The sequence below is a fragment of the Stegostoma tigrinum genome, chromosome 4 (assembly GCF_030684315.1).
Source record: "Stegostoma tigrinum isolate sSteTig4 chromosome 4, sSteTig4.hap1, whole genome shotgun sequence".
Lineage (NCBI taxonomy): Eukaryota > Metazoa > Chordata > Chondrichthyes > Orectolobiformes > Stegostomatidae > Stegostoma > Stegostoma tigrinum.
In genome coordinates this window covers 96649696-96667310 of record NC_081357.1, presented here as the reverse complement: position 1 = coordinate 96667310, position 17615 = coordinate 96649696, and the positions used below count along the sequence as shown (strand labels likewise).

Genomic DNA, 17615 nt, shown 5'->3' with positions numbered 1-17615 from the left:
CTAATAGTTTATTTTTAAGCACAGAAACTTTGTCGGTGTTTTCTGTTAACCCGAGTTGTTCATGTAGGAAAGTTGGGAATCTCAAGTTATTTGATTAACTCTTCACCTTTTGTGATTCCAGGAGTAGTAGCGTTTGTGTATCAACATGCTTAGCCAATTTTGTATTGTGCTGACCCACTTGTGCGAATGATAGGATATATTTTCTGGGCTGAAGGAAAGCTGTAGTGTAGTTCCCCAGTGGTCTGTATGGAGCCCTTTGCTTTTCATGATATTTATTATAGAACTTAGTGTGCTGGAAACAACTTCACAGTTTGCAGATGATAGGAAACTTGGTAGTGTAAGCTGTAAGAAGGACAGTGTAGAACCTCAAAAAGGGCCGAGACAAGTTGGTGCAGTGGCTATTTGGCAGATGAAGTTCTTTACAGAGAAGTGTGAAATGATGCATTTTGATAGATCATATGAGGGTGCAATTCTAAAGGCTGCTGAGGAACCAGATAATTAAAGATGGCAGGACAAATAGAGACAGTAGGTAATAAAGCATACAATATCATGGACTTCATTAACAGGGGCAGAGATTGCAAGATCAAGGAAGTGATGCTGAATTTGTAGAAGAGGTTTAACAATTAAATGTCATCTAGAATAGTGTGGACAGTTTTGGGTACCATGCTGCAAGAAGTATATTAACACTTTGGAGAGAATGCAGATGAGCATGAGTGATGATATACTTCAGTTATGAGGGTAGATGTGAGAGTTTAGGACTTGGAGAGAGAAGACAATGAGGCTTTCTAATAGAAGTTTCCAAAAATCATGGGATAGAGTAGAGATGGGGAAAATTATCCCACTTGTTGAAGGTTCAAGAATAAGATGGCAAAATATGATTTGCAAAGAAGCAAATGCAAGATGAGAAAAATGTTTTCAGTGTATCAGTCCTGAAATGTGCTGCATTGGAGGCATGTTCAGTTGAGGTGTGCTACAGGACATTGAACAATTGTATTTAAATAATGTGCAATAAATACAAGGGATATGTGGGAGAGGCAGGACAAAAACGTTAAGTCATGTTGCTTTGGAGACCCAGTTCACATGTGGGCAAATGGCCTCTTTGTGTCATAACATTTGTGATTCTCCATTGCTTGACATAACTAATCCCTGTTTTGACCTCATTGAAACACTCCCTATCCAGACATTGGTACCTGATTGATTAAGCAATTATTTGAGCGCAGGACTGCAAGGATATTCGTATCACTTGTGTCATGGCAGGAAGTGATGACTCCTGGACTGATTGCCCCACTTGATCTTCTATCTTGATCATCCTGGTCCAAAAACAACAACAAAAGTTCACTGGACGCAAGGATTCTTCGATGGATGACTTACTTAGTCAGTGCTGCACACCCAAACTGGTGATATTCAATGAACAGGCACCACAGAAAGTTGACACCCCCAGTCTACCCTCAAATTCATTATCACCAGCATTGATGAGGCGATTTCTGCCAAGGAACATCAGAGCAGGTTTGACAAGATTGACCAGGAGATCCAGGAGTTACTAAATCAGAACTGCAAGGTATTCCCATTGTTGTCGGCATTTTGTGTATGTCTGATCTACTTATGTAGTGAAACTCATTTTATGCTAGTAATGAGACACAATTTATTATCATTAAACAGAAGAGCTATATGCAATTCTGAAAACCTATCTTTCCCCCTAATTATTCAAGTAACTTTCCAGTTCTTAAGTGCCTATGCCCTTACACTGGTTTACATTTACTTTGGAAGCACAACATGATAAAGAAGTTTATACTAACCCAATTACAGCTGGTCAAATTGAAGTTGAAGCTGTTCTTCCTGCTTCTAAGATTCCTGCTTTTTGGTGCCTGTGTTCTCATTGGAGTGTGTGAGAGACTTCTCTGATTTTAATGGCTCTTTTTAAATAGTTATCCTGGTTATTCCAAAGTACTATCACTTAGTAATAATAGTTTTATATAACAATGTAATAAACATAATTAATCCAGTTAGTCCATGTAAGTTGAGTTTCTGTCCTAGGAAGGGAGTTACAAAAGACAGTGTTGGATATTGTAATTTCTCTGAGCTGACTGTAGGAACTGGTCTGTCTCAGAACAGTCCTACTGAAACTCTGACATATTGTTCCAACCGAAGCCTTGCAGTATCGCCTATTCAGTAGTCAATCAAGGCTTGATCTAATTTGGCAGTGAATGCTCCAAGCTTCCTGGCTTAATATCTCTGTTCCACTGTCTCATAATACCTACTACTATAATCAATCAAGATAATTGGTTTGCATATCTGTCTGTCTGGCCTGATCCAATTCCTAGTATGCTGATCAGCTGGCGAGTTTTTCCTGCATGCTGTTCAGTTGAACAATGTGCCGTTAGTATCCCAAAAAAACTGTTATTTAATTAAGGGACATTCCACAACCTACACCAAATGAGGAGCACCATTTAAACTAGAAAGAAAGAAAGCATGTCTACAGATGAGTGAAGGCAGAGGTCCAACAGGGGAAAAAAAACTTGACCCGATAAACAGATGGTGTTGTGGAAAGAGTGGAGGAAATCCATTGATAGCCATCATTTCCCGTAGATTCTTCTGCACAGTCAAGATTATCTACAACTAAAGTACTCAAGGACCTATCCCACTGAGAACCAGGAACGGTGTGACACTCATCAAGGCGAGGCAGTGAGCAGTCATTTGAAGGAGCATTTTAAGATGAGCATGCCAGTGGACCTCTGAGATGCCATAACTGTGATCTACAGGAAAGGAGATGAAACCAATTGTCTTGACTGTCCTTGATGCCACCGAGAATATCGTTATTTAAATTCTCTTTAGTTGCCCTTTCCCGTTGACTGAAGAGCTCCTACGAGAATCTCAATATGCTGTATTCATCAAGAAACACTGAACTAATATGTTGCTACTAAGTATGAAGGGTGGTAAGGAAAAGTCAGGGAACTATAGACAGGTGAGTCTGACATTAGTGGTGGTTAAATTGTTGGAGGGGATCCTGAAGGACAGGATTTGCATGTATTTGGAAAGGCAAGGACTGATTTAGGGTAGCCAACATGGCTTTATGCGTTGGTAATCATGCCTCACTAACTTAATTGAGTTTTTGAAGAAGTAACAAAGAGGATTGATGAACACAGAGTGGTGGATGTGATCAGTATGGACTTCAGTAAGTGTTCGATGAGGTTTCATGTGGTAGACTGGTTAGCAAGGTTAGATCACATGGAATGCAGAGAGAACTAGCCAGGTGGATACATAACTGGTTTGAAGGTAGGAGACTAGTGGTGGTGGTGGAGGAGGAGCTGGGTTACTGTGGAGGCCTGTGACCAGTGATGTGCCACAAAGACTGGTGCTGAGTCCACTGCTTTTTGTCATTTGTATAATTGATTTGGATGTGGCCATAGAAGGTATGGTTTAGTAAGTTTGCAAAACACCAAAATTGGTGGTGTGGTGGACAGCCAAGAACGTTACCTCGGAGTACAACAGGACCGTGATCGGATGGGCCAGTGGCTGAGGAGTTGCAATACAATTTAATTTAGATAAATCTGAGGGGTTGCATTTTGGAAAGGCAAATCAGAGCAGGACCTATACACTTAATGGCAAGGCCTTGCAGAGTGTTGCTCAAAAAAATTTTGCAGTGCAGGTTCATAGTTCCTTGAAAATAGAGTTGCTAGTAGACAGGACAGTGAAGAAGGTATTGGTATGCTTGCCCATATTAGTCAGTGCATTGAGAGGTCTGGTGGCTTAGTAGTTAGCACTTCTGTCTCACAAAGCCAGGGACCCAGATTCAATTCCAGCTTCAGGTGACTATCTGTGTGGAGTTTGCATTACCTCCTTGTGTTTGTGTGGGTTTGTTCCCATTCCTTCCCACAGTCCAGAGATGTGCGGGCTTGGTGGATTGGCCGTGCTAAATTGCCCATATTGTCCAAGGATGTGTAGGTTAGATGATTAGCCACGGGAAATGCAGGGTTACACGGATAAGGTAAGGAAGTGAATCTGAGTGGAATGCTTTTGGTGTGGGTTTGTTGGGCCAAATAGCCGGATTGTTCGTTGTAAGAGTTCTATGGATCTACAGTATAGGAGTTGGGAGGTCGTGTTGTGGCTGTACAGGACATTGATTATGCTGCTTTTGGAATGCTGTGTGCAATTCTGGTCTCCCTGCTATGGGAAAGATGTTGTTAAACTTGAAAGGGTTTAGAAAAGATTTATAAGGATGTCGCCAGGGTTGAAGTGTTTGAGCTTTGGAGTGTCGGAGGCTGAGGGGTGACCTTTATAGAAGTTCATAAAATCATGAGGGGCATAGATAGCGTGAATAGCCAAGGGCCTTTCCCCAGTGTAGCAGAGCCCAAAACTGGAGGGAGTAGGTTAAGGTGAGAGTGGAAAGATATAAAAGGGAACTAAGGGACAGTGTTTTCAAGCCAAGGGTGGTGTGTATATGCAATGAGCTGCCAGAAGAAGTGTTGGAGGCTGGTACAGTGACAACATTTAAAAGGCATCTGGATGGGTATATGAATAAGAAGGGTTTAGAGGGATATGGGCCAAATACTGGTAAATGGGACTTGATTAATTTAGGATGCCTGCTTAGCATGGACGAGTTGGACCAAAAGGTCTGTTTCCATTGTCAACAGCAGAGTCTACGAATGTGTGAAAGATATGAGGATCTTGAAGCAGATATTTCTGTCATAGCTACTTTAGTTCCAGCCTTCTATCACAGTTTCACTTACATATTATTCTGATGCTGTTACATTGCAGTGTACTTTGGAGGCTTATTTGCATATTCCCCAACCCCTCAACTCTCCGGTTTTCTATGTATTGCTGTTGATCATGATCTTGAAGGATAGCAAAACGCAATATAATTTGCAAAAGAAATGTGTACATACCAATGGGGACAGTTTTGTTTTGTTTTGAGTAAAATATTTGAAATAATTGCCTTGCACAATTAAACTTTCATCTGATTGCTCGTCTCTGCCCTTCAATAATCCTGTTAACTATGAAATAAATTTATTTCTTCCATTTCACTGGCTGTGCACTGTCGCCTATGCCGTTTTGACATAGTATGTTTTTAGAGCTATATTAATCTGCTCTTTCCATAAGAATGGCTCTGACTCCCAGTTGCTTGCCGTTTGAATAAACCACCTTGCTTTTTTGCTAACGTTTCTGTTTTGGGTCTGCCCCAGTGTTGCAGTGAAGCACAATGCAAACTCGAGGAGCAACACCTCATTTTCTGTTTAGGCACTGTACAGTCTTAAGGTCTCAACATTTAAATTCAATAACTTCACAAACTGACAGCATAATGTTTTGTCCTCTATTTTTCTTAAATTCTCACCACCCCTGGTGCTGCTTCGCCAGCTCTGCCATGTGCATGTTCAATTTATTTTGTACCTATAGAAAAGAGTAATCCTCTCCCTTTACACCAATTTGTATCCTGTTTACTTTCTCCACAATTAACGACCACTTTGTCTTTTCTAATGGGCCTTTGTACATAGGAACACAATAACAGGAGTGGTCAATTCAGGCCCTTCATCCTGTCTCACCATTTGATAAGATAATGACTGATCTGTGGCCTATCTCCATGTACCTGCTTTTGGCCCATATCTCTAAATACCTTTGTTTAACAAAAACACATCTATCTCTGATTTAAATTAACAACTGATTCAACATCTATTATTTCTGGAAGAGAGTTCGAAACATCTGCCACCCTTTGAATTAAACTATACAATTTTCTTGAAAATAAACGGACCATTCCTGATGAAGGGTCACTAGATTTGACACCCTAACTCTGTTTACTCCCTACAAATGCTGCCAGACTCTGAGTTCCTCTGGCCATTTGGTTTTATACCATCTGCCCTCTTTCTTCTCTGCCTTTTACCAAACTTAAATATAAAAAAAAACTGTTTTCCAACACCTTTTATTCTGAAGAAGAATCGTAGTGGACTTGAAACATAGACTGTCTTTCTCTGTCCACTCTATTTCTCTGTCTACAGATGCTCGTGGACTAGTTGAGTTTCTCGAGCGCTCTGTATGTATTTGCCTCAGATTTCCAGCACTGACTGTATTTTGTCTGTGTCATTTTTTAATGTCAACTTGGTTCTTGTGGCCATAATTCTAACTCTTAGGTTCATGGCTTTAAATCCTGCTGCAAACTTGAGCACATACCACAGAGAAATGTGAGCATTGTGTCCAGACAGACTTTAGAATTTAGAATTTAAATTTTTTCACTGAAGCAGAGAAATGTAAGGTGTTGCTAGCTGGATAATTTATATTGCAGGACTGTCGTTGGGACAGTTATTTCTCACAGACCAGTATGTTGGGAGTTATGGGAGTATAAATGTGATATCACTCAGAATTATTAGATGTTAGAAAGTGTTTCATTATCAATGACTAGAATGTGAAATTCTCCATCTTGGCCCATTATTAGCTTTTTTTAAAGAAAGAGAATTAGATAACTACTTTAAAAGATGAAGTGTGGCAAAAAATGAAACACGTCTGTCTGGCCATAGTTTTTAATTCAGTCGCTGTTCGTGAAATGGTTAATGTCTTTTGCAAGTCTCGAGAGGAACTGAGCTCCTTTGGAATAAATGCAGATTCTGTTTTTGTCAATTATCTGTACAATGACGATACAATTTTTTGATGATTGAATGTTCTTCAAATTCAGGAAGAATCCTGATAGTGGACTTGGGGTCATAGAGTTATAACAGCACAGAAACAGGCCCTTCAGTCCAACTCATCTGCATCGACCAGATACCCCAATCTGACTTAGTCTAACTTGTCAGCATTTGGCCCATATCCCTCTAAATCTTTCCTACTCATAACCATCTATATCAACCTTTTAAATGCTGTAATTGTACCCGCGTCCACCACTTCCTTTGGAGCTGTTCCCATATATGCACTCCCCACAAAGACTTGGCTATTAGCCCTATCCATGCCCCTCATGATTTTATAAGTCTCGAAGTCATCCCTCAGCCACCTCTGTTACAAGGGAAACAAAAACCCACCTATTCAGCCTCTCCATATAGCTCAAGTCCTCCAAGCCTAGCAACATCAGTGTAAATCTTTTCTGAACCCTTTCAAGTTTAACAACTTTGCTATAGCTTCATTGAAAACAAGGTTACAGAAACTTGGACTTTTAAAAGTTGGTTTGAACTTTTGAAACACAAATAATGCTGCTATAATGAGTGTTTGACAACGCAAATTGGCTGTAATGTGATTGATGAATAGTGGACGCTGTTTGGATAACGCAAACTTTCTGCTGTACAGGTATAGCAGTTTCCCTGTAATGCGATTTTCTATAGCATGAGGTCACACAAGAATGCAACTATCATGTTATAGGAGAACTACCAGCATAGCTAAGAGTTGCACAGCTCCTACAATGGATACGTGTTGTCATAGAAAAAACACACTGCCTAAAAATTATTTACAAAACAACTGAACATTTTCTGAAGAAATTGTTAACTGCCTTTACAAATGCTGCCTAAGTTTCTCCAACACATTTTGTTATAGCTGAATATTTTGATTGCAATTTGCTTTGACTAACCAAGATGGAAAAATCTCTACTGTAACTATATAAATTATAAGTTTAATTTTTTAATTAAATTCTGCTAAAAGTTTGAAGCAAAAATAATGTTAGTTGGCATATTATTCAATACATCATTGAAGGTCAGAGTGTTCAAATAAGGGATAACTCAATTATTTGAACTTAATAAAATATAGGACAATACAAGTTGCATTTATGCAAAGAAAATGTTTTAATGGTTATCCTGGGCATGATACTGAAGGCAAATCAAGACCAGTGAAAATACTCGGAAAACCAGATATTTTGTGTACAGAAAAATACCATGAGTTAAATGGCTTCTGTCTACACAAACTTTTTATAGTTCTATATCTGTCTTAAATGACAGCTGTCTCAAAGAAACTGCCTCCCCTAGATCTAGTCTCTTCCACAAGGGGAGACCTCCTTTCAATGCATTTAAATTTCCTCAGGATTTTAACTGTTTCACTAAGATCTCCTCTCATTCTTTCACACTCCGATGAAGACAGTTGAGAGATTAAAATCGAGGATTCTCAAGAGATCACCATTGCAGGGGTATAGATATTATAGTGGGTTGTAAAGCTGGAGGCAATTATAAAGTAGACAGAGTGAGATCATGGAGGAATCACAAAACAAGGACAAGAATTTGAAGATGAAAAGTGCTTAACCAGGAGTAGGCTAGCCTGTCCGTCCCTATGGGGTGAAGTGGATATTGTACAAGTTAGGGCATAGTCCTTAATTTCGGAAGAACTACTATTTACTGATTATGTGGTGAGACATCAGGGTTAATGTTTTGGGCTCGGTGATCCTCCTGCAGGACTGCACTCCAATACTTCGACACAGCATAAGTGAGCTAAGAGCTTTTCTTGCTAACCTATAAGCACAGTGTATTGAAAAAATTAATTATTGCTGCACTTGTTTGAAGGTTTTTTGCCATATTAGTCTTGTTTGAACAGAAATGTTTTAAGGTGAGCATGTTATTACTACGTAAGTTTTAGTAGATTGTCATTGTCATTGACTGCAGTCGATATGTTTTACCTTTAATGACTTTTTTTAATCACTTTGCAGATAGTTGACATTGGCACATGGTTGAGAGTATGTTAGTGGTGTGTTAATTGACTGGATTGGGATTCTAATACTGTGTTTTTGTGGTATCTAAACATTGCTGGCACGGCTGTTGTTTGTTCCCTGATTGCCTTTGAGAACGTAGTGGTGAACAGCTGATTGAAACGCTGCAACTCATCAGATGTGGAGCTTGTGTAATTAGGAAGTTCCAGTTTTGATCAACCTTAGTACATTTCAATTGATGTACTCCTAAGTGAAGTAAGTCAGGGGCTTGTTAGGGACTTCCAGGTGGTGATATTCTGGTGTACCTGTTGCCGTTGTCCTTCTAAGTGGTAGGGGCAGTTGGTCTGGTAGGTGCTGTCAAAGGAGCCTTGACACGTTCTATAGTACATCTTGCCTATGGCACAAATGCTGTAACTATGTGGTATCAAGGTTGCAAATGGATTGGCTTAATCTGACTATTGTCAGAGCAAAGGATAAATTCGACAGAGAGAGTGGACTTTGGAAAAAGGGAGTGAAGACATTGGTTTTGTCTTCCCATTATTCAGTTGGAGGAAATTTTTCTCATACATGGCTAAGGTTTGTATGAACAGGCTGATAATTTAGCAGTGGAGGAATTCGATTATGGTGAAACGTAGCACATCTGTTATAAATGATGGCATATAGATGGCATGGGGTCCACGATCAAGCTTTGGGGGTACACTATTTGTAATGTCGGAGTATTGAATTAGCTTTATTGTCACACACTCAAATGAATACAGTGAAAGGTTTACAAGTGGCCACATTACGGCACCATCGTAGGTACAAAAGATACTTGGGTATAGATTCTTAAATCCTCAAGGGAGATAAGATTAGAAAAATAAAAGTAAAGTCCAGCATTACAGATCATAAGAATAAATTGGAAAGATTGAGGAATAAAATGTTCAGAATAACAGTCTTTCTAACTCAGTCCACACTGGCATATAGTCACAAGTAACTGAAAGTGAAATAACTGCACAGAGGCCAGTATCCCACTACCAAGTCACACTTTATTTATTTGTGCACTGGATGTGGCCAGCGAGCTCAGAGTCAGTCCTTTGAACTAAGGAGGTTCTAAATCCCATGTTTTATTGGTCAGCCAGGGCTTTCTGGTCAGCCAGGGTTAACAGCCCCACTCAAGTTTCTTGTAATCAGTGAGGTCTCCCTGGTTCTAATCACTACAGAAAGAGATATCTTCACTGCTTTGCCATCATCTGTGGAGGAGCCACCAGTGTAGAAGTTGCCATGCTTTAGGTACCATCTCTTGCCTGGGCCCATCTTGCTGACCCTGCACTTAACCTGCAACCAGAAGTCCCTGCTGCAGGCCTGCTATGACTGCCATCAGGTGTCCCTGGTTCTGATGCTAGGAATCCCTACTTTGGGCATAACATGCTGCGGCCATGCCAGCGCCAGGAGTCCCTGTTTTGAACCCAATGCAACCAGGAGTTCCTGGCTTTGCTGCAACAAGAGTCCTGCTTTGACTGCAAGTATCACCATCTTGAAGAGTCCACTGCTGCCAGTGCCGTCACCCCTGATTGCTGGAGGGGCTTTCCTGCCGCCTTGACTCACCTGAGAAGCTGCACCCACCATTCTGCATTGGTCCAGTGTTTGCTCCCTCACCGATACTGCCAACCAGCCCACCACAGCACAGAAAACAAAAGGAAAAGAAGAAAAAAGGGAAAGGAAAGGAGCAAAAGTTAAAGATGAAAAGAAACAGAAGGAATGGATGAGCCCCGGGCAAGACGCTGTGCGCAATCCTACTACTCCACTGCCATCTTGAAAGGTTGGAAAAGAAGCCGTGGAAAGTGGATTTTTGGCAGTAATTAGATAAGAATGTAACCAGGTGAGAAGTGTTCACTTGAATAATGAAGGCAGAGAGGAAGATGATGCCAATTCAGGTGGGCCTAAGTGAGAATGTTTATCTTTGTGATAGCTCATAAGGTGGTTGTGATTTTGATTAGAACTATTTCTGCACTGTGGCAGAAGCTAGGCTTCGTGGCAAGATTCAACATGTATGCCCTTGAAAGATTGGAACAGTCTTGGGAGGTGAGAAAACTTTCAGAGCTTTGGAGAGGAAAGAGAAGGGACATGCAGGCCAAGAAAATACATTTATGACTTGAAGCATTCCTGCTGTTTCTGGTTATGACTTATCTAAGCTCTTTTAGTTAATTATTATTATTGATAGTGATGAAACAAGTTTCTGATCCTCAAAACGTGGAGGAATAACCTTTCCATTCCTTTAGCTCCTCACTCTTGGCCTTGTGTGCTTCAAAAAACATCTCTGTTTAGCTGAACTGTGAGGTATCCCTATTGTCAATGAGATAAATTGGGAAACGTTGATAATATGCCGGAACAGCAACTCACATTCCGCTTGGGAACCCTGCAGCCCAATGGTATCAATGTGGATTTCACCAGCTTCAAAAATCTCCCCTCCCCCACTGCATCGCAAAACCAGCCCAGCTCGTCCCCGCCTCCCTAACCTGTTCTTCCTCTCACCTGAAGCTGCGCCTCCATTTCCTATCTACTAACCTCATCCCGCCTCCTTGACCTGCCCGTCCTTCCCGGACTGATCTATCCCCTCCCCACTTCCCTACCTATGCTCTCCTCTCCACCTATCTTCTCCTCTCCACCTATCTTCTCCTCTATCCATCTTCGATCTGCCTCCCCCTCTCTCCCTATTTATTTCAGAATCCTCCCCTTATCCCCCTTTTCGGATGAAGGGTCTAGGCCTGAAACGTCAGCTTTTGTGCTCCTAAGATGCTGCTTGGCCTGCTGTGTTCATCCAGCTCCACACTTTGTTATCTCGGATTCTCCAGTATCTGCGGTTCCCATTATCTCTTGATAATTTGAACTCGTGTTCTTGTAAATGTTAGTTGAAGGTGGAATCACAATCAGTTAGGAGCCTTGGTTTTACACTTCAGAAAGAGGCCCCTCAGACCATTGTATCCCCAGCCATTCGAAACCTAGTTTCCAGCACTTGAACCATGGCTTGGTATGAAGTGGCATTTCAAATGCTCCCTGCTATAGTCAACCCACTTTTGGAATTGTGTATGATTTGATTTTATTGTGAGGTGGCCTTGGAGCCACACCACAGTATGTGTGACTGCATGTTTGAGACAAAATATCATTTGAGTTGAGGTAGAGTAGCTAATTGCATTGCTACATAATTGTCTTGCTGATTACTGTTATTATTAGCAGCTGATTAGTAGAGTTTTGAAAAGGTATTTGTCAGCTCAAATGTTTTTTGACACTCAAGTTAATACATTTGTTAATGTTTACTGTCATATGATGTAAAAGCTAGTCGTATGAAGTGCAGTGACGTGTTCGTACCTAGTTGACGAAGAGAAGTGTTACAAAACCTAATAATATGCTCATTAAATTTATCCTTAACCCAGTCTGTGTCTGGTGAGGGTACAGTGAATCTATTAATGTGGGATGTAGTTATTTCACTTTTGTATTGTTGATAGCTTTTTGAAATGTTTTTCCTTTATTCATAAACAGGATGTGGGTGTCACTGGCCAGGCAGCAGTTATTGCCCAGAAGCCAGTTCAGAGTCAACCACATTGATGTGGGTCTGCTGTCACATGTAGGTCAAACCAGGCAGGGAAGGCAGTTTCCTTCCTTTAAAGGACATTAGTGAACCAGTTTAGTTTTTCTGATACTTGACAGTGGAATCATGGTCATCATTAGATTCATTATTCTAGATATTCTTGCCTTGACAGGTTTTAAACCTGGGTCCCCAGGATGTTATCTGGCCCTCTGGATTAACAGTCCAGCGATAATACCACTAGGTCTCCCCAATATCACTTTAGGACATATTGGATAAAAGATGCGTATCAAAGCTTTAAAGTTTATTTTTTAAATTAGTGTTTTGGCCTGAATTGTATGTTTGAGAATATACAGTATAAATTAGTTTCATAATATACTTTTAAAACAGGCTTCTTTGCTCCAGTCATGCTTTCATTATAGGGGAGCTGCAGTCTATTTTTGTTATAAAGCATGAATGAAACAGTATGTCTGTCATCCTGTTTTGGAGGAGAGATTGTCCATGTGATATCACATGATGCCATGTGATTTTGGCATTTCTGAGCCTGCAGCTTAGTTTTTTCATATCATTGAGGTTTGGGGTGGAGAGTTTAATAATTGGCTCCAAATAAAAATGAGGATCTGTGTGAGAGCTTGTAGCTGCAAATAACAAGTTAAATAAGAAGCCTGGGTAACATGAAGAATGAAATGTTTAACTTTGATTCGTTATTGTTTTGAAATTAGTTTCTTATATGATTGTATATATGATAGCAAGGTAAAAACAAGGGTAAATTGCAACTTTTTTAAAATGTAATTTCTGAAATTAAGTCGCATGAACTATGAAATTCCATTTATTTAGATGCAGATGCTTCAAAGACTGACATGTTGATCATCTACAATCTGTAAAATAAGTTAAAAGTTGAAAATTTTCATTTTTGTGATTACTATAAGAGATGTCTTTCACCTACAGCAAAGAGGTAATTAGTATTTTGACAGGAGATTGTGATGTTGTTTACTTATGAAACGTTCTTCTTCCCACAGCTCGGACATGAGCAGTGCCTGTAACACGTTGGCACGGGAATTCCTGACAGATGTGCACCGGCTTTGCAATGCTGTGGCTCAGAGATCTGAGTGTAAGGAAGAGGAAGAAGAAAGTCACATGGTCGCACTGGGAGAATATCTAGTTCAGGGTCGAGGATACCTACTACTTAGTACCTTGGATTCCATCATTGATCAGGTGCTGAATTGGTTAGCCTCCTAATATTGGATGTCTTGCATATTTATCTCAATAATTCATACTTCGAGACCAAGCTTAGAAATTGTATCAAGTCACATGTAGTCCTCATATATATATTTAGCACTTGAACATCATCTCAAATGTGTGAAGTTTAGTAATTGCAACTTAAGTTATTGATTGTAAGAAATTCCAGCCATGATATTAATCGTGATAATGGGAACTGCAGATGCTGGAGAATCCTAGATAATAAAGTGTGAAGCCGGTTGAACACAGCAGGCCAAGCAGCATCTCGGGAGCACAAAAGCTGACGTTTTGGGCCTAGACCCTTCATCAGAGATATTATTCGGCTCCTTTTATGAATGGGGATGTCTTGTTGGCTACCCAAAGTATTAATGAGTAAAATTTGGTGTTTGTATTAATGCTTCAATTGGAGTACAACAATTGAATTATCAAAACGAACTTCAATCTGAAATATAAGAACTGGTGCTCTGGCCAGATTTGACTTTGTAATCCAATCCAGCCTCTTATCCTTTACTTTATCTTGTGATCTTATTTATTTGTGAAAATTTCTTGGTGAGAAGAGTAACGGGAACAACAATTAGATTAAGGGTTTATTGTTTTTGATGGGCTCAGATTTGATGAGCTGAAGGGCCTTTTTATGTGCTGTAGATAACTGTGACTTTAAAAGTAAAATGTTGCACAATGTAACCGGTAAGGTTTTCTGATTCAGTCTATGGATTCAAACTCTTGCGTTGTTTTGAAAGAATAAAAAGACACATTCTAGTCTAAGGAGGTGTCAATACCTAATTCCTGAGATGATTAAAAAAGCACAATGGGTCACGCCAGTGCCCTCACCCACTGACCCAAACCCTGGGAATATCCTCAAACAATCAGTTGTGGGTAATCAATTTAAACCATAGCATCATTTTTTGGAAAAGGGTTAAGCAGCAGTATTGATTTCCGTATTTCATCTTTAAATGCAGTCTGCAAGTAGAAAGCAGCAATACTTATGCCATAAGAACTGGGTGCAGTAACTTTTTGACATTTCTATGGCTGTATATTTTTACCTTTTGCATCCACCATGATAGCGATCGGACCTTTTGGTAACATAACTAACTTTGAGACCTACATAACCTCATGTCTTTAGGAAACTACTCCTCAAGAATTGAAAACTATTCCTTTTTAACTTTAATGTGGCAGTAAATGTTTTAGACTCTTCACCTAACCATGTGCTAATTTGCTATTATATTGTTTAAATGCAGTGATCTGCATGCTGCTTGAACTTGTGTGATTGAGAAATCCACTCACTTTCCTAATTAAAAGAGGCTCTTGAATTGAAGACCAAGTAGTTTATTTATTGAATATCAAGTGATGCTGATTTGTTAGACATTAGCATGGAGACTGAGGAAGATCTGTATGTTAGATCTTGCTCCTCTGAGATTCTGAGCTATTCTACCCACAAGTTCCATATGATATCATAGTGGGTGATGTTTCTGATAGTCGTCAATATTAACCCTTTCAGTCTCACATCTCTCTCCATGCATTTTCCTCATTATTGTGCATTTGTGTGCATTATTTCATTTACCACTACACTATGCCACACTCCCACCCTCAAAAAATCTAACTTTGCAACTTCAGATTTGGAGGTTTCTCGATTGTACTAGAATGCTTTTTCTTTGGACTTGGTAGACTGCTGTCTTTGATTCTCTTCCTGACAATCTGAGGTTTGTAGGTCTGTTTTAAACTGGAGGACCTTTTAATCTCTTGGTTTCCATCACGGAAGATGTCATTCTTGCTCAAACACTAATTGCTTATCTACGTGACTGGAGCAATTTTATTCTTTTGGGTGTCTTTCTTGGAGAGTGCGTATTTGTGGAACAGGTAACTTCTTTTGCAGTATCCTGAATCTTCAAAAGAAGCACTTTCTTCCTTAGAGTTTCATGAATTACTGACATTTGTTGTGACTTCTCAGTAACATTTTTCAGAAAGAAAATAAGGACTTCTTTGCCTATTCCTAACTGTCCTTGAAGGTGGTGGTGTGCTCTTCTCTGTCCAATTGGTGTCTGTCTTCCCACAATACTGTTAGGGAGGGAGTTGCAGGATTTTGACCTAGTGATGGTGAAGGAACAGGATTAGAAAGGAACTTGGAGATAGTTTTGTTCCCATGTATCTATTGTCCTTGTCTTTAGGTTGTAGTATTTGTAGGTTTGGAATGTGTTGTCTAAAGAATCTTGGTGAGTTTCTGCAGTGCGTTTTGCTGACAGTACTTGCTGACTACACTGCTGCTACTGTGCCTTGGTGGTGGAGGCAGTGGAGGTAGTATTGGGAAGACGCATGTAGGAAAAAAAGAATAAGCCAGTGAGTTTTGTTAAAGTGGTAAAGGAAAGCACAGTGGAATCTTAAAAAAGCTGCAGCAGAGTGTGCAACATAGTTAGGGTTGGATGAGACTAAATTGCCAAATGTCTTTAAAGAATTTACTTGCTAGGGTAAGTCTACTCAAGTATGCCAGGAGGAGCACTAAAGAAATTAAGATTTTGAGATACAGGAGCAAGTCAGCCTTTGAGAGATAAAGAGATATGTAATTCAGAAGGTGTATTGCCAGAAAAGGTGGTAATATGTGGAATTCATGGTGAGAAGAGCAGGGTTCCGTTATATAAAGTGATGTTGGAAAGTCCAGTTGAAAGTGATGAAGTGGTGGTAGTAGTAATGGAGAAATTCTTGGTTCCAGGAATACAATTTATCCTTGGTAGTGATGTTGCTGGATCACAGGTGGGAGTGATGCCTACCGTGGTGGAAAAGCTGGTGAAAAATCAGGCAACTGAGGTTTTCCAGGAAGTACATCCTTGGATTTTTCCTGACAGTCTGATAACAAGGTCACAAGACACTGGTTGAATCAGGAGGAGAAATCAAAGAATAAAGAAAAGGAAGTTGAAGTTCATTTGTCAGAGACTATGATCAAATGCTTGAAAAAAAACAATAACAAGGTGGAGGACATCTTTAGTTAGCGGATACCTTTAATTCTGAGAAATTAACTGAATTACAAGCATCCATCGTGTTGGCTGACTGGCTGAAAATCCTTTTTCCTGTGATGTTCTTTGCAACCACTGTTTCCCTGTTTCTTTCTTTGGGGCACACTGAGTTTCGGCTATCTGTGTCAGACAGTTGTGATGGCTTGCCGGTAGTGAGACAAAAGTCTTATCACTCTGTTTGTTTGTTAAAAGTTGGCACCTTGCCTTGAACAAGATTTGACGTGGGCCCCTTTTCTATGACAACTGGGATGTATAGCCAAGCACTAGGCAAACATTGGTTGGCAACTCTGTGTACCGGTGGGAATGGTGGGCACTGCACGTGCTGCGGGTAGGCCAAAGAGGGTTTCCTCAGTCAGGATCTAGGACATTTGGGTAAGTCTGAGATATTTGTCAGCATTGAGTGACAGGCCCCAATTGCAGGGTGATGGTGAGAAACAAGAAGAACAACTGTGGTGGGGTAAGTTGGGCTCTCACTGACAGAGTGGATAGTCTGTAGGGCTAAACCTGTCTGGCCACGTTATGTGTGGAAGCCTCTCTCAATGCTCATTATATTTGAGCAATGACAGGATGATGCCCTTAATTATGTATTAATTGCCCATTTAAGGGCAACAGGTTTGAAGCTCAGCCAACATAAAATTGTAGACGTGTGCAACAGTTAAACCAGTGCCAGTTATGTTGCCATTGGCATGGCACTTTAATTTAGGGTCCACCTTTCTTTTCTAATCATTAGTAGTATGTAAAATACTGTCCATGCACTACCAAAGTGAGAGTTTAATAATAAGCTTTTCTAATACTGACTTTCAGCCTCACCTGGAGTATTGTATCCAATTCTGGATAACTGACTTTGGGAAGAATGTGAAGGGTATAGAGGTCATACAGAAAAGGTTTATGAAAATAATTTTAGTGATGTGGTCCTCATTAAATAGATTGCAAAAGCCTGGTTTTTATCCCCAAGAAAGGGAAGTTTGAGAGGAGGTTTAGTGTCATATTTCAAAATTATGAGGCGATTAGGCAAGTGCAATTAGAAGCAGTACCCATTGGCAGAAGGGCTGAGCACTAGATAATGCTGAATTAAGATCAATGGCAAAGGAACCAGTGGAAACCGAGAAGAAGCTTCTTTATGGATTGAGGTTTTGAAATGTACCGAGATATGAAGGTGGCAGATACAACATTATCTGGCAAATGGTGACATTAAGAAGAGACTTGGATA

At 40.1% G+C, this 17615-nt stretch overlaps 1 protein-coding gene across 2 annotated transcripts in view; it reads left to right on the top strand.

The window, feature by feature from the left end:
* Positions 1–17615, top strand: part of lyst (lysosomal trafficking regulator) — a 298945-nt gene that overhangs the window by 88871 nt on the left and 192459 nt on the right. For both annotated transcript variants that reach the window (XM_059645552.1, XM_048530826.2), the window contains exon 3: positions 13181–13376. In XM_059645552.1, the coding sequence (XP_059501535.1) occupies positions 13181–13376 (196 nt within the window). The remainder of the gene's footprint in view (positions 1–13180; positions 13377–17615) is intronic.